Source organism: Phascolarctos cinereus, unplaced genomic scaffold (assembly GCF_003287225.1).
Source record: "Phascolarctos cinereus isolate Bilbo 61053 unplaced genomic scaffold, phaCin_HiC Scaffold_9;HRSCAF=440, whole genome shotgun sequence".
In the NCBI taxonomy this organism is placed as follows: Eukaryota; Metazoa; Chordata; class Mammalia; order Diprotodontia; family Phascolarctidae; genus Phascolarctos; species Phascolarctos cinereus.
Genome location: NW_027556402.1, coordinates 244,065,684 through 244,084,320, shown reverse-complemented (window position 1 = coordinate 244,084,320; position 18,637 = coordinate 244,065,684). Strand labels below are relative to the sequence as shown.

Genomic DNA, 18,637 nt, shown 5'->3' with positions numbered 1-18,637 from the left:
GCTTCAGCACCTCTGAAGGGGGTGACCCGTGAAACCACTGCCCTCGAGCAGGAAGACAAAGCCATCGAGACAGGCAGATGTGAGGCTTGTTAGGGTTGCTTGTTTTGTGGGTTGCCTGGGCAAGCGGGGGCCTCTTTGGTAACAACAGCAGGGCTGAGGCTGGGGAGAAGGGGCCACGCCCCTTCTGCTAGGCAACGGTTCCAACTGGCACAGGGAGCTAGCTGGGGGTTCTCTGTGCCACTTTCTCTGTGCCCTCTCTACCCACCATGTTTTCAGTGGATGCCAGATCTCAGTACAACTAACTGGTGTGCCAGGCAATGGGGAAACAGATAAACACAAAAACAGCTTCTACCCTCAAGGAACTTACATTCTGTTTGGGGGAATCAACGTGTATACAGGAGGGAGCACATGAGCTGAGCCTTGAGGGAAGCTAGCTGGGGGTTCCCAAAGTGCATTCCAGAGGGGAGCAGCTTCTGCAGGCCCATTTGCACGGACTGTAGGCCGTGTGAAGGGGCACTGGTGGTGTTAGACTACAGCCAGACTGCCAGGAGGGCCAGGTTCATCCAATCTGCAGCCACTTTCTCTGGGTAAGCTCCGATGGGCCGCCTGTCCTTCTGGGGCTGGAGCACACAAGGGCACAAATGAGCTGGGAGAGGGATTCTGCTCGTCAGGAATGCGGTCCCCAACAGCACATTTGCTGCGGGTTCTAGCTCCCCCGTTGCTCCTCCCTCTCCTGGCCAACACTAGTAGGAGCTGCTCCGGGCAGGCGGGATGACCGTTTCCCCTGGGAAGGGCAAGGACTGAAGTCCACCCTCACGCTTGCTGGCTATGTAGGCCAGCCTCAGCAACTGCTGTTGTGTCAGACCCAGAGCTCAGGCCTTCTGGCTCCCTTCTCTCTGACGCCACATCCATCCCTTTACACTGTGGTCTGATGCCCATATTGATGACATAGGCTCTGGGGCCCCTGGCTTTCTGCTGGAGCAGTTTTTACCCTTTGAGGACTGGGCACTAAACCCACCTTCAAAACTTAGCCATCAGGGGCAGCTAGGTGGCACAGAGGATAGAGCACTGGCCCTGAAGTCAGGAGGACCTGAGTTCAAATCTGGCCTCAGACCAAACACTTGACACTTACTAGCTGTGTGGCCTTGGGCAAGTCACTTAACCCCAATTGCCTAAAAAACAAACAAAAAACCCTAGTCACCAGCCCCTCACAGCAGGCTGGGTCTGTTCCAGTCAGGGTACCTTCTAGGAGCGGAGAGCTTCTTGGCCAGGGGAGAATGAAGAAAAGGACTTCACTGTGTACAGAAAAATTTTATTGGAAATTTCTTGAGAATATATTTGAAAGTAATAGCTCAGTGTTTTCAAACAAGATAAGGGGTGAAGATGCTCCTCTCCAGGCCGAGCATCTGAATGGCTAGTCACCAGCCAGCTCTGTCCTGGATATGCCGACACCAGCTTGACTGACCTCAGGAAGACAGAGAGCCCGAGAGCCAGTCCAGGGCCCAAATCCCTTGGCATTGAGCAAGGCTGACAGAATAGGTTTGGAATAGACTGCCTGCCGATGGGCCATGCTCAGCTCCAGTCCTGGTGAGATTGGGAGCGCCTAGCTCCTTCCACCACTGAGGAGCCCTGAGCAGACTGGCAATGGAGAAGGGTCACTTACTGCCTGCAGAGGGCAGCATTTGTACCGACACTGCTCCTGGCTAGGATACCACAGCACGTCATGCAGGGGCCAAGGGGAAGTTGGTCAGGGGTGTTGTCTATGGAGCTGACCAACCAGGAGCTGGGAGAATTTGAGAGATGGGGAAAATGTTTCCAAGGTCCATGTTACCTCCCTGCTCATACAGCCCTGGTGCTGTGGGGTCAAACTGTTTGGTCTGGCCAACTCACGTACCGGTAACTGCTAGGACTGTCCTACACTGAGCCAAAATCACTGGGTTGACTCTGTGGTTGTGCTCACTTTTGTCCTCTGGATCAAGGATGGGTTAGGGCCAAGGCTGCCCTGGACTGTACCCTCAAGGCTGGAAGAAACCAGGCCTCTAGTGACAGCAGGATTCCCAAACGAAATCTACCCGAGTTGTCCCCTTCCCATCAACGCTGAGGTCACTTCCTGTCTTCCTAGTAGCAGACATCCGTGCACAAAAATTCACAGCAGTGAGGTGATCAACACGGTACAAAGCTAAGCTCAAACCGGGGCAGCAGAACGTGCAGGTCAGAGCATTTTTGTCACATGCAGCTTATGACGAAAGACTTGAGAAAGCAATCTGTTCCTTCGACTGGCTGCTTCCTAAGGACCTATGCGCACCAAGGCCTAGAGAGCCTCGTCCGCCTTGGAGAATGGCCCTTGTCCAAGGCAGCAGTCCCTACGTGGAAGGAGTGGAAGTGGGGATGATGTCACACGGGGAAGGCCCGGCAGTGAGAGGCAGCTGACTGACAACTAGAAGGGTAGGGTCAGATCCAACTGACAAGCAACAGGGCAACATCCCGTCTCTTAGAGTCAGAGCTGGAGGATGGGAGTAGAAGTGCTACCCCCTCCTTCCATGACCCTCCTCCCATGCAAGCTCAAGTTTCCGGCCCCTTTGGATGGCTCTAGAGGTGGACAGGCGGGAACAAGTCCTAATCACCCAGGAATACCCAGGCCTGTTGGGGGGCCCCCACCAAGGCAGCAAGAAGCACCCGGGGGCCTGGGGCTTTGGGATGTGGCACAGCACCGAGGAGGGCTTTGTCTCTGAAGGGCGGAGGCCACGTGTGGCCATCCATTTATCTCAAGGGCTGTCATGTTGTCATGAAGCCAGTGTGGCATTAAGGAAGAAAATTTCATAATCCCAGCCAGCAAAAAATAATTTCTTGGAAGGGGTGGGGAGAACCCCACACTTGTAAGAAGTTGGTGGGGGTGGGGTGAGTTGAAATGCAGCAATTGTGGGGAGGAGACAGTGTTCCCGAGGCCACAGCTATGCCTAGGCCTCTGTTCTCAATGTATATGGAGATGAGAGGTCCCAGGGATGCTTGTGGCATCTTAAAAGGGCCCTGCTGGGCAGAGGAAAGACCCAGCCTTCCCAAAGCCACAGCAGGGTTAAAACAGCCCACGTCAAGTGCATTTTAAAAAATAATCTGATTTCTTTTAAAGCAATAAATATTTACTGTTTGATGCTTATCTATAAGCATAGAGCAGCAACAGTAGCAGGAGAGGAAGGGAAGAGAAGAGAATCTTGGTCTCCCAACGGCACAACCCTAACAAAATAGGACGCCGAGTTTCTATTTACAATCGTGGGTCAGGAGCAGGGGACAGGGAACCTGATGAGTCATTCAGGGCAGTCCAATGCAGCCTTGCATAGTGTCATGAAAGCGCTTATACTATAGGGGAGACAGACTGCCTTGGGTCAAAAAACGTGGACAGTCAGATAACCTTTCCAGAGCAGAGAGCAGCCAGAAACATATAGGTCTTTTCTCCAGTGGGCAGAGAACTGAGACATGGGAAAGTAAAATGCCCCGTCCTTCCGGGCCTCTACACTGTGTGTGGTATTGGTGGACCGGACTTTGCTCTTTCCTTTCTTGTTCCTGGGTCACTGGGGTAGGACAGTCATATCCAGTGTCCTCAGCCCTAGATACAGCCCCAGTACTGAGGGGAGAGGCTGCTCAGTTCAAGGTAGGTGGAAGGTCCATAATTCTACAGGCCAAACTGGATGGCGATGTTCGGCTGGCTAAGCAGCAGGGGCTGAGATGAGCTGCTCTACTCTACACTGGGGTGGGAAAGCTCCCTTTTTCACCAGCTGTGCTTATTCCTGACTCTTAGGGTAGATTATGACCCAGAACTCAAATGCTCCAGGGACTGGGCCCTCTTCAATGCCGACCCCTGGGTCTGATTGGGGAGAAGAGCCAAAAGGTAGGAATGGGGGAGCCCCTTCCCTCTGCCTTCCACTCCCTGGCCTGGATTGAAGCTGAATCAATAACAGATGAGAGAAAGGGAGAAGAGAGCTAGGTGGAATGGTCTCTGTCCTCAGGGGTGTCCAAGAAAGGAGCTGCTACTGCTGCTGCTGCTGGGGCCTGGGGAGGATGCTGACTTTACTGTAGGGTCTCCACAAAGGCATCAAACTCTTTGACATTCTTCTCATGCACGGCCAGTTTTTCTGGGAGTGAGTCCTGAAAAGGAAGGGGGAAGATCAGGAACGCTTACATCCTGTGGGTGCGACCGAGCTCCTCTGGCCAGAAGCCCCCAGGACTGCCTGGCCCAGCGGACACTGGAGTGCCCTCAGCCCTGAAGAGGGAGGTCCTGAGTGTTAGCACCTAACACCCTCCCCCATACAGTGCTGTGATAATAAACTATACAGAGGGTGGGGGGCAGCGCAAGAAGCCAATGGTGAGCAGACTGGGGAAGAGAGAAGAGAAGGTCTATTCTCTAAGCTGTAATTGGGAAGGACTGCGAGGCTGGGCAAGGATGACCCGGGGGCCTCCCAGTGGGCTCCACACTGACTGATACAGCTCAACTTCAAGATCAAGGCGAGGACACAGAACATACCCGGGACGTAAGGGGGCTTTCCTAAGAGGATGAAGTTGAGTTCAGAGCTCAGGAAACTAGAGAAGACCCTAATAAAAAGGATGAAAGTCCTAAACAATACAACTGTGAGGAAAGGAAAGAGCAGCTGGGCCTCCTTCCCAGAGGAGGAGGCCAAGGGGCAAACGAGCTGTTTTTCAAGTATGTAAAGCTATTATTATTGGGGGAAAAAAAGATCCTGTCCAGATGGTCCCTCTCTCCACTGATGACTTAATATGAAGGGGTTTCAGTGTTGCAGATTTACTGCCAGGGAGGGTCCAATATGGGCCTGGATTCCTAAGGCAAGCTGACAACTGGATGTGTTGCAGAGGCTGCACAGAGGCGGGAGAAGGGCCGAGCTGGCCTCCTGGGGTATTCAGTGACAGCCAGGTCAGGGTCATGTTTGATACCTTTCCTTTTTTTTGGGGGGGGGGGTGTGGGGCGTGGCTAGGCAATGGGGTTAAGTGACTTGCCTAGGGTCACACAGCTATTAAGGGTCTGGTGTTTGAGGCTGGATTTGAACTCAGGTCCTCGCTCCAAGACAGCCTGTGTGACTGTCACACTTTGCTCGGCTGCGGCACTAGCACAGCTGTCCTCCCAGTGCCCTCACCACAGGGCAAAGCCCGAGTGTTCTGCCAACCCTCCAACGCTGCTGCCGTCTCTGCACTCACTCACTGTCCTCTCCGGGTCTAAGGTGAGGGTCCCAGGCTCTACGTCACTGAAGGCATGAAGCCCGCTGAGGAATGGCCCACTGACTGAGGACCAATGTGTGAAGCTCAGAGAGGCTGGACTAAGAGGACCTTAAAGTCTGTGGCCACAGCAACTCCTCAAGAGAGTCCAGTGAAGCATGGAGGGGCCGCCACCTGCACTGGTGGAGAGTTCCCATGCTGACTGGCTGCAGGCTCTCTAAGGCACTCCGAGGCGGCCGATAAATAACCCGGCACAGAACCGAAGCATGGGGTCATCCAGCTTCCCACCCACTGCTCCAAGTGCTCAGAATCCTCTTCTCCCCCAGGGAGGGCTGGACTGCTTTTACTCAGGACACCAAGACAGGCTTTCTGTGGGGAATCCGCCTAGCTAGCCTTCCTGGAAAGTTTAAACGGCTGAATGCAAGGAGCTACGTCCTAGGGAAAATGGCAGGGGAACCACTGATGCTGAGAGAGTCCATGGGAAAACGGGAGATGTGCTCAAGAAAGCCAGTGGAGGATGGCGACAGAGAAAAAGCTGGAGAAAATGAGGCTGTGCTAGGGAACAGGGTCTTCTCTTCCTCTCTAGCTTTTCTTGGGGGGCAGAACTCTTGTCAGGCTGTCTGTCAGCATGAGGCATGGGGTGGTGTGTGTTGGGGAGCCGCGATCTGCAACTGACTTTCTGTGTGACTGTGGGTAAGTCACACAACTTTCTTTGTAACATGAGGGGATGGTGCTTGATGACATGCTAAGGGTTTTCCCAGCTCTAGATTTCTGATTCTCGGGAAACCAGGGTGGAGTAAGATTTTCCATACCAGGTCTTCAGCCATGGACTGAGCCCCAATGTCGATAGACAGGCTGCTCAGCTGAGGGGGATTCTGAAACTCCCGGTAGAAGGTCCCTAAGTCCATGGGCAGAATGTCATCTTTTGAGAAGGCTGGCTTCTTAAAAACAAAAACAAGACAAGCAGGCGTCACTGCCTCTCTGGTAACTCAGAGGGAAACACACAAAATGTGAGTCAATTTCCTTTCCTTGCAGTCACCTCCGAGGAAAGGCTCCTCCAGAGCTCACCTGAAGATTTTTTTCCCTTGAGGCTACCTCTGAAGCTTCTGCCCTTGCTTTCAAAAGAGAGTTCTTTTCTCTTTTTAACCTTAGCACTGCTAGCATGAGCTTAACTAAACTGATGCTAATGGACAAATACTCTAAAGATCTGCTTTTACTTCCTTACGGAAAAAAACCCAAAGACCCATACTGAGAATGCTTCTTTTCTATTCTCGGCCAAGAGACGTAAGAAGCCTCGTAGGGCTCCCTAGCTCCTCAGATGCTGTGCGTCTAGCACCCGGAGCCAGTCCTAGTACTCACTACCAGAATTCACCCTGGATGGCGGAGGAGGACCCGTCCTGTGTATTCTGGTGGTGCCTTCTCACAATGCCTCAGTGGCATGGAGGTCACTGCGGCAGTCACACACCAGCTGCGACAGCCTACACCAAGCTCGAAGGCTTCTGGGACAGAGGTAGCAACAGGCCCCCCCCGCTGGAGGACCAGCCTCCCAACTTGCCATCAGAGGCTGGAGGTGAGGAAAACTCCCGGTCATAACAAACTCCATTCCTGTCTACTCAGTGCATGGTGGCACTGTCCCTGCCCACAGAACCAAAGCTCTGTCGAACCACTCCATTAACAAGCTTTGTGGCAAGAGGCGACGAAAGGCAAGGAGCGGCCGCAACTTACAAAGTCAACCATGACAAAGTCATCGTGAGCGTTGCCGCCGCCGCCACCGCTGGACCCATCGGAGTGCAAGCTGCCTTGGAGAGGAGAGTCAGTGTCGGGGGAGTCAGGAGGATTCACCTACTCGGAGAACCACAAAGACCTTGTTTTAGTGCCCTGGCTAAAGGCCACCTTCAGCAACCTGGGGACCTCACGCTGGCTAGACTCGACAACGTTAGCAACCGCAACCCAGGAGGCGGTGAAGCCCACCGGAGAGGGAGACACACTCTTGGGGACTACTCTGTCTTACTGGAAGCTTTCTCAGTGGGAAACTCACCATGGGATCATTATCCTCTAGCTCAAAGTTCTTGGGAGCAAACATGGCAAAGGGGATGTCCAAATTGGTCATTGTTACCTGGAAAGGTACAAGAAAAAAGGATGAGGGCCAGCTCTCACCTGACACATACAGGCCCTTCAGCAAAGGGCAGTAAAGGCAGGAGCCCGGGGGTCAGCCGTTATTCCCTGATCCATCCATCCTTCTACTCTACAAAGCCAACGGACCGGGCTTGCGCCTGGAAAAGATGCAGAGATAGAGACGCAATCCCCGCTGCCCTAGAGCTTGCCACGCAGGGCCCTGCACGGCTGGAGCAGAGGACGAGCTGGCTGTGGCTGCCCTCCACAGAGTCAGACAGCAGGGATCCCAGCCAGACTCGCTTACATCTCCAAGGGCTGAGCTCAGTGTCCTGTAGAGAGCAGACACGGGAGGTCTGCTCTGCACTGAGTCCGGGAGGCTGTGTCCACAGGGACCCAAAGAACAGCAGACTGCAGGAAGCGAACGTGGGAAACCTTGCTTCCCACGCTCTAAGATGGACTGGGGAATCGAGTGCCTCTAGAACCTGGGCGCCAGCCTCTCACTGCTTTGGAGAGAAGGCTGGGAGGCCAGAGAGCTCCCCCTTGGGAGCAGTGGTGGAGGAATCACCTGATCCACTGAATCGTTGACGAGCGCTCCCACCTTCCGAACCAAGATGGCCTCCAGGATGTCATGGGGGGAGCCGCGGCCTTCACTGCTGTTGGATACGGTTTCGGGGTCTTCACTGGAGAAGGGAGATAAAGTTGGCTGTGCCCTTACTAACTGCAGCACACACTCCTGTGCCCCCCCCCATCTGCCTCCTTGTTAAGTTGCCACTAAGTGCGGGGCAAGCACCCCACGGCAAGCATGTCAGAGAGGGCACGCCGGCTGCTAACCACCTTAGTTTAGTGCTCAGCATTTCTTTTAGAGAGCCAAGCCGATTTTTAGGTTGGTTCTTCTCTTTCTCTTTCCTACTATCTATGTTTAATTAGCAATGTATGGGTTTTTTCCTGATACTACATACGGCCCAATTACCACCATCTCAGTGTTGTCCTGATGAAAAGACCCAGGTCCTGGATCTGATGCCCAAGAGCCGGGATCATGGACAATTCCAGCAGCCTCTGCCTCATGGTGTCTGGTTAAGACTCCCCATGCTCCCCTCCTGTCCCTGGGTTCAGGTAAACTAGTCGTTTTAAGAGCCCAAGGCAGACAGACACTAAGGAAAGGAATACAGGGCAAGAGAAAAGGACTGAGGAAAGCCTTCTTCAATGGAAGGGTTTGACAAGGGAGGAGTGTTTGCTTGTTGCCAATCCGTTCTTGATCCGTTAGGAGACAAGTGCCAGGAAAAATTTCCTGTTTCTTGGAATAAAATAAGAAACATCCATTTATTTCTCCACAGCTGGACCCATAGCTAGAAAGTGGCTACCTCCCCCAGGCCTCCCACAGTGGGCTCAGGGGACTGGTCAGGAGCCCATATGTGAAGCATTAAGCAAAAGACAGAGTTCCTGCTCATCTGAGCGACGTGTGCCCCCAAGCAGGAAGAGCCTGAGGTTGGGAGAGCCTTGGGCCTTCCCGACAAGACTATACTGGCAGTAAACAAACCTGCTGGAAGGAGTGACTATGTAGTGGGCACCATCGGAAGGGGTACAGGTTGCCATCTTCTCATGGTCGGCCTGGGTGCCGTGGGCAGGCTGGCTAGGAGCGAGGGGCACTCCACCTTCCTTCCCTGGAACCATTAACTCCAGGGACGAACAAATAAAGATCCAATTAGTGATTACAGCATGGCAGACGGGGGGAGCCTCCCGTCCTATTACACTGGGCATCTGGTGACAAGGCTTTCCCCTAGCAATGCTGACATCTGCATGGGGACACGAACCTCCAGCCCTGCTTCCAGACTAGCTCAGCTGGAGATAAACAGTCAGTGACTCCCAACAGGGTGAAGGAAAGAGCAACATACCCGGGAGGAACCTTTCCCCCCTTGGACTCATCTCACCTGGGGCCCAAGGATCTCTGGTTGAACATCACTTGGGTCTCCCTTAGGGAGAGAAATCCATTTGGAGGTTTTAATTCCTAGTCCTTTCAAATACTCATGATGTCCCTGTGCGGCTAACGGACCTCCCCAGGGCCACATGGTCAGAAGGTCCTTCCGTCCTGACTTCAGCGATACCTGGTGAGGGTGGGCAGCGCCTGAGCCAGCAGCAAAGACCACTGGATGGGCCAGCTCAGCTGATCCAACTCCCAGAAGAGTGGGCTGATAGGAAAGGCGGGAGCTGGCGAGCTAAGTGAGAGAAAAACAGAGAAGGCAAAGGGAAGGAAGGCAGAGGAGGAGGGGGGAGGAAGGAGATGGAGAGAGGAAGAGAGAGGAGAAAACAGGGCAAGTCTAGCAATGTGAGCAGTAATAAGGACCCGCAAAGAAAGTAGAGAAGTTCAGAACCCCAGCCCACCCTCTGGGGGGATGGGAGGTGGGCTGGAAGAGGGACCTGAGCTAAAGACTCAACAGGTTTGGATATTTCTTTGTAGATGAAAAGGTATAGAAATGCAGTGAGGTGGGAGGCTGGTTGGCTTTTTTGGAGAAAGCCTGGATTTATGGGTGGACTAGTCTATTCCGAGGGGTCAGAGCTAAGGGGCACCAGGCTGAAGGGCTCTCTTGGAGCCACTAATACCAGTCAATGTCTCCAAAATCCTCTTTTCCTTCTCTCCTTGGTGCGCCTCTGTGACAGAAGCCCGTCTTTTCAGATCTAACTCTCTTTTCACCCAGAAAATGGAAGAGCTTTTGTTTATATTTCAAAAGATTACCAGCCTCAAATTGTGTATTTGGAAACAAGATATAAATAACTCCCTATACTTGTCACATCAATGGAAAAAGGAGGGGCAAATGCAAGGTCCTATTTTGGGTTGATATGGTCCTGGTAACCCCTTAAAATCAAACCACCCATTCCAGAATAACAATCCCATAAATCCCAAAGGACACTTGGGAGTACTAAAGGGTAGAGAATAACTTGTACTTTTTTTTTTAAGGCACTATACCATCATTCCCTCTCTTCCCATTATGGACTCACTTGGTGGGAAAAGGCCAGTCCTGCCACTGGGACCCTCAAGGTGTCCGTCACCACCGGAGTAGGGGTCTGAAAATGTGCCTTACTAACTGTGAACACACACTAGACACAGACACAGAAGAAACAAGAGAGGAAGAAAGAAAACAGAAAAGGACTTGAGAACAAAGTGGAAAAGAGGTGAAGGAGCTAAGCCCTGAAAAGGAACTGTTAGAACTTGAGATGGATGGCAGTGGACGAGGAGAAGGCCCAACTGACTGTCCTATGGCTAGGATTCCTGAGGCTGCAACCCAACGCGGACACGTGTGCAAGAGCTTAGCACTCACAAACTCTAGGAACACGCACAAAGTATTCTCCTTCCTTGTATCAAAAGGAGCCCAGCGAGGAGTGGAGCCCTTGCTAGCAGGGGCCGTAGGGGAGCTGCCTCTGAGAAGCAGAGTCAGGTCCAGGGATTTTCACCTGGAGAAGGCCCCAAGCCACATCCTCCACTGCCATTCATCCTAGCTGTGTCCTGGATGTCCCTGAACGTGCAGGAGACACCTGGTAGACACAAGCTAGGGTGATTTTAAGGCCTTCTTTCAGTCCTGCTCCTCCTTGCCCTCTCTCCTGGACACTCCCTCCTCTGGAGATTCTTGGGACACTGGTCCCCTCCCCCCAGGTTCTCCTCCTTCCTAGCAGACCATTCTTCCTCAAGTCTCCTTTGCCGGATCCTTATCCAGACTGAGCCCTCTAACCTTAGGTGTTCGTAGGCCCCTCTCCTCTTCTCCCTCTACACTACCTCACGTGGTGATGTCACCAGCTCCCAGATTTACCTTTACCACCTCACACTCCGATCACCTGCCTGACATCTCAAACTGGATGTCCAGTAGACGTCTGAAGCTCAACGTGTTCTAAGCAGGACTCTTTCCTCCTAAAACCTCCCCTTCCCCCTAACTACTTTCCCTGTGAGTGCACAGGCCAACACCATCCTCCCAGTCCCCAAAATCACAGCCCGGGAGTAACACTGGACTGCGTCCAAGGCCTGTTGATTTCACCTCTGCAGCACTCTCCGACACGCACCCTTCTCTCCTCGGAACTGTCCCCTCAGGCCTGGACTACTCCAATAGCTGGGGGGAAGGGGGGGGTCTGCCCAGTACAGTCCTTCCTCCATTCAGTCGCCAGTGATTCTCCTAAAGAACAGGTGCAGTCGTGGCCCTCCTCTGGTTAAGAGCCTCCAGCGCTCTCTGTCAGCTCCAAGATCAAATACAAGAGGCGCTCTCTGGCATTCAAAGCCTCCCCCTGCCTGCCCTGCAAGGCTCTCTCTCCTCTCTGCTCCAACCACTGACCCTCCCAGTTGCAGTGAAGTCCCAACTAAAACCCCGCCTTCGAGGAAGGGCTTCCCTCTGTTCATCACTCCCCACTTCTCCTGTATACAGCTTGCTCTGTATATGTCTGTCTCCCCAGCAGACTGAAAGCTCCTTGAGGGCAGGGGCTGTCTTTTCCCCTTTTTTCGAAACCCCAGCACTTGGCACAGTGCCTGGCACACAGTAGGCATTTTAACAAGGGCAATGAGGGACCAGGGTTCTTCTTGGCCCAACTTTAAAACAAAGCGCATCAATCAGCTGATCAGCGCTCACAACATCCACTGAGGAGACGCTTCAGGACCTTTCATCCCGAAGCCACCGCAGGATGAGAGCTGGGGTTCCAACAAAGAAGCGGCGCGCTGGCTCAGAGGCCAGCAGCCCTCTATCCCAAAGAAATACAACTCTTGATTCTGCCTGGAATGGGGCTGGGAAGGGCATGGCCTTCTCCCCTTTCACCTAGGAGCTCTAGGGCCACAACCAGAGCCAAACCTCTTGACATAGGCCCACACAATTTCACTTCTTTAAATCTAATTAAGGAAGGCTCAGATGCCCTCTTGTCTTTCTGCATGGAATGGAATGAGCACCCAACTGGTTTTTCAGAGCTAGGCCATACCCCTGTCAAGTACTACTTAGAATGCCAACTGTTTTAAAATACTTTATTGCTCTGGAGAAAACCCCAAGCAGCAGCTGAATCAAGCGTTCTTGTCTTTCTACCTTAAAAAGACAAAGAGAAAGGGAGGAGGGTGCTCCACTGCTGTCATGTCACCCACTACCCATACGCGGGCTGGCCTTCCACTGAGCAGTCCACTAAATGGATGAGAAATCTCCAGCAGTGCTGGGTCACCTCAAGCGTGAACTAGGGACACCCTGGAATTAGAGGGTGGGGGATGAGGAACAAGACTCAGGTAAGACGATCTGGCGGATCTAGGTGGTGTTGGGTGCCACGGAAGGGCCATTCCTTAATGACCCAAGCCTCTGGGCACAAACAGGCAAAATGCTTCCCTAAGCAAGACTGCCGAAAACACTGCCTAGAGAGCCTGCCTTAAGCGACTTGGCATCTGACAGTACAGAGTAATCTCAGGTGGAAAAGCAGCTCCTGGTTAAGAATGTCCACAGACGAGGGACAGACTGGCAGCCCAAGCCCTGGCCCGTGCCTACGGAGTCGTCTCCAGTTGAGCAGTCTTTTGTCTAATCCCAACTTCCAGGAAACCATGGCCCCAACTCAGGGGACCGGCCCTCCCTGGACCAGCTTTAGGACCCAGGTGTGAGCCTGACCTTCCCTGACACGTGAGGCCCATGGGATCTGCAGACAATCTTAGCCCTTCACCTCAATGGTACAAATGGTGCGTGCGCATCACATGGCTCAGCTCCCGCCTCTCACCCCCCAGCCACTCAGTCAGCTCTTCAGGGATCCCCAAGCCTCTCCCTTCCTCCTACCTGGGATGGAGGGGAGGTTGAGAAAGAGGTTGTGCAGACTTCCTGAGAGTCCTCAACAGATGGATATGCTACCCCCAGCATCCTCACCAGCTGTCCTACAGGGAGAGAAAAGAGAATGTTTCACAGCAGAGGCAGACAGCCTCAGAAACAAAAACAAGCAGGTTTGTGGGAATGGAAGGAAGGGAAAGTTTCAGGTAAAGAATCAGTGTCAAAAAGGGGAAGACAAAAGAAATGCCTCCTTGTCAGAGTGTGTCTAAGGAGGCAAGTGAATTAATGTCAGTCGTCACCCATGGAGGAAGAAGAGAGCGGGGGTCCAGACATTTGTCCCTGGCTTTCTTCTAGCTCACTTCCTTACCCCACAGCTCTCAAAGGAAAGGGTCTCTCCCTGTTCCTTCTATCCCTGAGGGCCTCAGTGCCACAGAAAGACAGTGGACAGAGCATACTCGTCTGTGTGAGCTATTACTGAGATGTATCCAACGAAGCAACCTCAAACACCCAGAGCCGTGAGCAGCAGGGCCTTGGGTGGCACACCCTTGTTCCAATTCCTAAAACACCCTCCCACTCTGTGGGACCTTGCTGCCCCCTGGCAGAGCCAGCTAGTGCCAGCTAAGGCTCTGAGCACTACCCTCTGACCAAGGAAACTGCTAATCAGAGCGCCATCCAAAGTGTACCTGGTAGCCAAGCATCCTGAGAGCCAACAGTGCCTGGAGTGAGACCTGCCTAGCCTCGCGAGCTGGGGGTTTTGAGTGCCCTTGTTTCCTCACCTGTAGTTGCAGGGGTGCATGGGCGAGGAGCTGGGGTAGGGACGGTCCACAAAATGGTCAATGACAATCCCCATGATAGGTGGGGTCCTCTCAAACTGCCTGCAAAGCAACAAGCAGATTGTTTGATGTTAGTGGGTCTTCCTGGCCCCGCCCCTGGCATGTGCTAGTAGGGTCCCCAAGTGTGCTAAGCCTGGCAGCTTTACAAACCCTCCACCGAACCGGAGATCCTGGACCTACAGGTTCCGGGTCACTGAGCCACTGCGCCTGGGGCGTTTTTACTCTCTCTGTCCCTGTCCTTCAAAGAGCTTAAGCCTCCTAGGGGGCGGGGGCGTGTTCCACAGGGAGAGCAGGGCTGGCACAGAGGTTCGGTTCTCAAAGCTCGAGAAAAGGGATAATGCTCCTGCTCACCTGGCAGACATGAAGGCCAGGTTAACTCTGTAGGCACAGGACAGAGTGACGGTGCCCACTGGGGTGCCTACTGTGCCAACTCGGACTGTCTGGAAGCCTAGAAGAGAAGCAAGGTGAGCCTTTCTGACTTCCTTCAGGCCCCTCAGGTGCTTGTCTTTCCCTGTATCAAGGACTCTCTACAAGGCTCGTTCATGGAAATGTGCGTGCACACACACACACACACACACACACACACACGCACGCACGCACGCACACACACACACACACACACGCACACACTCTCTCTCTCTCCCCCCCTCAATGTGGCCCTAGGCCCCTGCTTTCTTTCACAGGCACCAAATAGTCATGGATAAGGAAACAGGACACTGGCTTTAACAAGGAATGACAGGTCCAAGCTGAGAAGTCTAAGAAATATTCTGTGTCCATCCCCCATAGCATTCTGCGCCATGGACATCAGGGGCAGGTGCCCAGAAACCACCGTGCCAGAAAGGAGCACATTCAGGAGTCATCCCTACTGAGGGATGAGGGGAGACCCGTGGGTGGCACATTTATAAGTGGAAGCACCCCTAGAGTGAAAGGGCCTTGCTAACATGTAGGCTGTGCAGACAGAACAGTAGTACCTTCTCCTAAGCCGTTCAACTGGACTTCTCCAAAGTATATCCTGTGGGAAGGAGACAAAGGAATACTGTGTGAATTTAGATTTATTTTTGGCCTGTAATAAGTAAGAGTAGTTCACAGCTGGTTTGCTCAGCCACAGTGGAGGCTGTCCTGAGGGCTGCAGTTAAACTAGTCTTAGCAATCCAAGGAGAAACACTTCATCAAGGCAACACTGCTAAGCCTCATGCCTCCCCGGGCGACCAGCCGTCCACCCCTCATCTGTCTGCCACACCCATCCTTATGGCTCCCTGAAGGTAGGGCTGCGTTGCCTTTCTTTACATCCCCTGCACTTACGGAGCAGAGTGATGTGAACTCACCCAATTCTTAGTCATGAGATGACTGCAACCCTGAAGAAAGATCAAGAACTCATGGTAATTTCTTTCCTTTCTTGAAATCACATACTTGCTGCTCACAGAACCAAAAACACCTAGGCCTCCCACATAGCTAAGATCCTCCCACAAGATACTAGCTTGAGCTGTCGAGAGATCATTCATACTTCGCTCCCCTTAAAAACAAGACAAGCACATAATTGGGAAACTATATTTTCCGATCCAATGAGATTTCTGATCTGGAAGAATTAGCTGAACTTTCAGCTTCTAAAAACCTAGTAAGAACCTCTTTGATTCCCTGTTAATCTTAGGAAGCTGACATTAGGGAAAAGTCTGAATCACAGGACATTTTAAAAGAAATGATCTTTAATTATTGAAGGACATATAGTAACAAGCTAAATATTCAAAGAGGAAGCGGGTCTATCCCCCTCATTATAATGAAGAGTCTATTCTCTTCTAGCCATTAAACATCTCTCCTGACAATTGTGTTCCTATCCTGTGTTAACTCTGCAAATCCTTTTTCCATTAAGAGTGCAAAGATAAATTCAAATATAGTTCTGATTAAGAATTTTAGAAGGATCCAAATTAGCCAGCAGATAACACTGGAGAAAAACCTGGAAGTGTTCTGGTCCATCAGAATTAATGGCATGCTTCTGTAGGCAACTAGCAGATTCTCTTATAGACCGCCCAGGCACTATTTTTTCTTTTTTTAATATATTTATTTTTAGTTTTCAACATTCACTTCCACAAGTTTTTGAGTTCCAAATTTTCACCCCATCTCACCCCTCCCCCCACCCCAAGATGGCATGAATTCTGAATATCCCTTCCCCTAGTCTGTCCTCTCTTCTATCTCTTCCCCGCCCTTCTCTTATCCCCTTCCCCTTCTATTTTCCTGTAGGGCAGGATAGACTTCTGTACCCCATTTCCTGTGTTTCTTATTTCCCAGTAGCATGTGAAAACATTTTTTTTAACATGTTTTTAAAACTTTAGGTTTCAGATTTTCTCTCTTCCTCTCTCCCCACCCACCCTCATTGAAAAGGCAAGCAACTCAATATAGGTTGTACATGTGCAGTTATGCAAAACACTTCCATAGTAGATGTGTTGTGAAAAACTGACTCTAGTTCCTTTAATCCTATCCTGCCCTCCCATTTATTCTATTCTTTCTTTTGACCCTGTCCCTCCTCAGAAGTATTTACTTCTGATTACACCCTTTCCCAATCTGCCCTCCTCTCTATCATTCCTCTGTTCTCTTGTCCCCTTCTCCCCCTATTTTCCTGTAGGGTAAGACAGATTTCCATACCCAATTGAATGTGTATGTTGTTCCCTCCTTAAGCCAAATCCTATGAGAATAAGATTCACTCATTCCCTCTTACCTTCCCCCATTTCCCCTAAAAGTTTTTTTTTTGTGACATAATCTACCCCTTTCTACCTCTCCCTTTCTTCTTCTCCTCCAAGCATAATTCTCCCCCGTCCCTTAATTTTATTCTCCAGATAAGACCCCTTAATCGTCAACTCACCCTGCAGGCACTATTTTTTAAAGAATTCATAGGGATCCCCTCAATTTTCAATTATTTGCCACTACAAAAAAGAATTAAAAATCAAGGGGATGCTCATCAATTGGGGAATGACTGAACAAGTTGTGGTATATGATTGTGATGGAATACTACTGTGCTATAAGAAATGATGAGCATGATGCTCTCAGAAAAACCTGGACTAAGATGAACCGATACAAAGTGAAGTGAGCAGAACCAGGAGAATGTTGTATACAGTGACAGAAATACTGTATGATAATTAACTGTGAATGACTTAGCTCTTCTCAGCAATACAATGACCTAAGATAATTACAAAGGACTTATGATAAAAAATATTGCCCACCTCCAGAGAGAGAACTGATGGAGTCTGAATGCAGATCGAAGCATAATTTTTCTGCCTCTTTTTTTTCTGGTGAGGCAACTGGGGTTAAGTGACTTGCCTAGGGTCACACAGCTGGTAAGTGTCAAGTGTCTGAGTCTAAATTTGAACTCAGGTCCTTCTGACTTCAGGGCCAGTGCTCTATCTACTTGGCCACCTAGCTGTCCCCCAAAGCATACTGTTTAATCTTTATTTTCCGTGTGTGTGTGTGTGTGTGTGTGTGTGTGTGTGTGTGTGTGTGTGTGTGTGTAGTTTGGGTTGTGTTTTCTTTCATAACATGACTAACATGGAAATATATTTTACATGACTGCACATGTATAACCTATATGAAATTGCCTGCCTTCTCAATGAGGGGGGAGGGAAGGGAGGGAGAGAATTTGGAAGTCAAAATTTTAAAAAAGAATGTCAAAAAAATATTTTTGGAGAGGGAGAACAAAAAATTCACGGGGATCACACTCTCTAAAAGATTGGGGGGAAAAAAAAACAAGGAAAGGAACAGCCTGAAGAACTAAAGATGAGCCACCCCAGGTTCAATAAAATGTGAGAATATGTCAGAAATATCCAGGCCTGTTAAAGGGCCTCAAAACCAGGCCACTGAAGGATTAGATGAAAGAGCTAGGGATGTTAAACCAGGAGGATCGAAGACTTGGCAGGGGAAGGCAGAGAGATAGAAACAGTCTTAAAGTATTCGAAGGGCTTGTGGAATAAGTATTAACATTGCTCTGCTTGGCTCCACAAAGAAAGCTAGGAGCACTGGCTAATAAGGAAGGCTGTCCAAAAGTGGGCTGGACTGCCCTAGGGTGTACTGGTTTCTCTCTCATGGGAGGGCTCTGGCCTCCCACACTGTAGAAAGAATTCATAACGTCACCAGTATGGGCTGTCTCAAGGGCTGTATCAACGGAAGCCTTGGAGGTTCTGCGAAGTTAGCAAACTCCTCTGAAGAGGTGGAAAAAACAGCCAACCCAGCTTGAGGAGGAACACAGTCGGGTGTGCCATAACCATTTCCTTCCCTTCTCTGACACACAGGGTGGCAGGCCATGTAGAAGAGGGAGGAGGAGATGGAATACACTGAGATATTTAAGGTCTCTGGTACTTTCTTTCATCAACAAGCTAGGAAGCTCCAGTCCACACCAGGGGTGCCAAACTTGAAGAGAAATGGGGCCACTAAACTGTACACACGGATCCCTGTGGGCCACCAAGCTATCTCTCTCTTCCTTTATTTTTGTTTATTTCACTAAATACTCCCCAGCTGCATTGTAATCTGGCTCTGGCTGTACTTGAAATGTTATTGCCCATGTTTGACACCTCTGGTGTCAAAACAGACCAGCTGTTTTCAAGTTGTCTCCAACTGGGAATCTTTGGTGGTTCCTAGAAAACTATCATTTATTTGGGATAAAAATGGAGGCAGGAAATGTTTGCTGTATTAGCAAATAACTGGAAACTGACCGGGAAACGGCTGAACAAA

General features: G+C 51.0%; 1 protein-coding gene across 1 annotated transcript in view; it reads right to left on the bottom strand.

Moving 5' to 3' along the window:
- Positions 1-1,291: 1,291 nt before the first annotated feature.
- ATG13 (autophagy related 13) overlaps positions 1,292-18,637 on the bottom strand; it is a 38,597-nt gene continuing 21,251 nt past the window's right edge. Inside the window, 13 exon segments of the mRNA XM_021009805.2 lie at positions 1,292-4,140; positions 6,033-6,161; positions 6,946-7,062; positions 7,259-7,336; positions 7,901-8,015; positions 8,873-9,009; positions 9,438-9,548; positions 10,330-10,428; positions 13,104-13,178; positions 13,180-13,198; positions 13,868-13,966; positions 14,276-14,372; positions 14,896-14,936. Of these exon segments, the coding sequence (XP_020865464.1) occupies positions 4,063-4,140; positions 6,033-6,161; positions 6,946-7,062; positions 7,259-7,336; positions 7,901-8,015; positions 8,873-9,009; positions 9,438-9,548; positions 10,330-10,428; positions 13,104-13,178; positions 13,180-13,198; positions 13,868-13,966; positions 14,276-14,372; positions 14,896-14,936 (1,195 nt within the window). The 3' untranslated portion in view covers positions 1,292-4,062.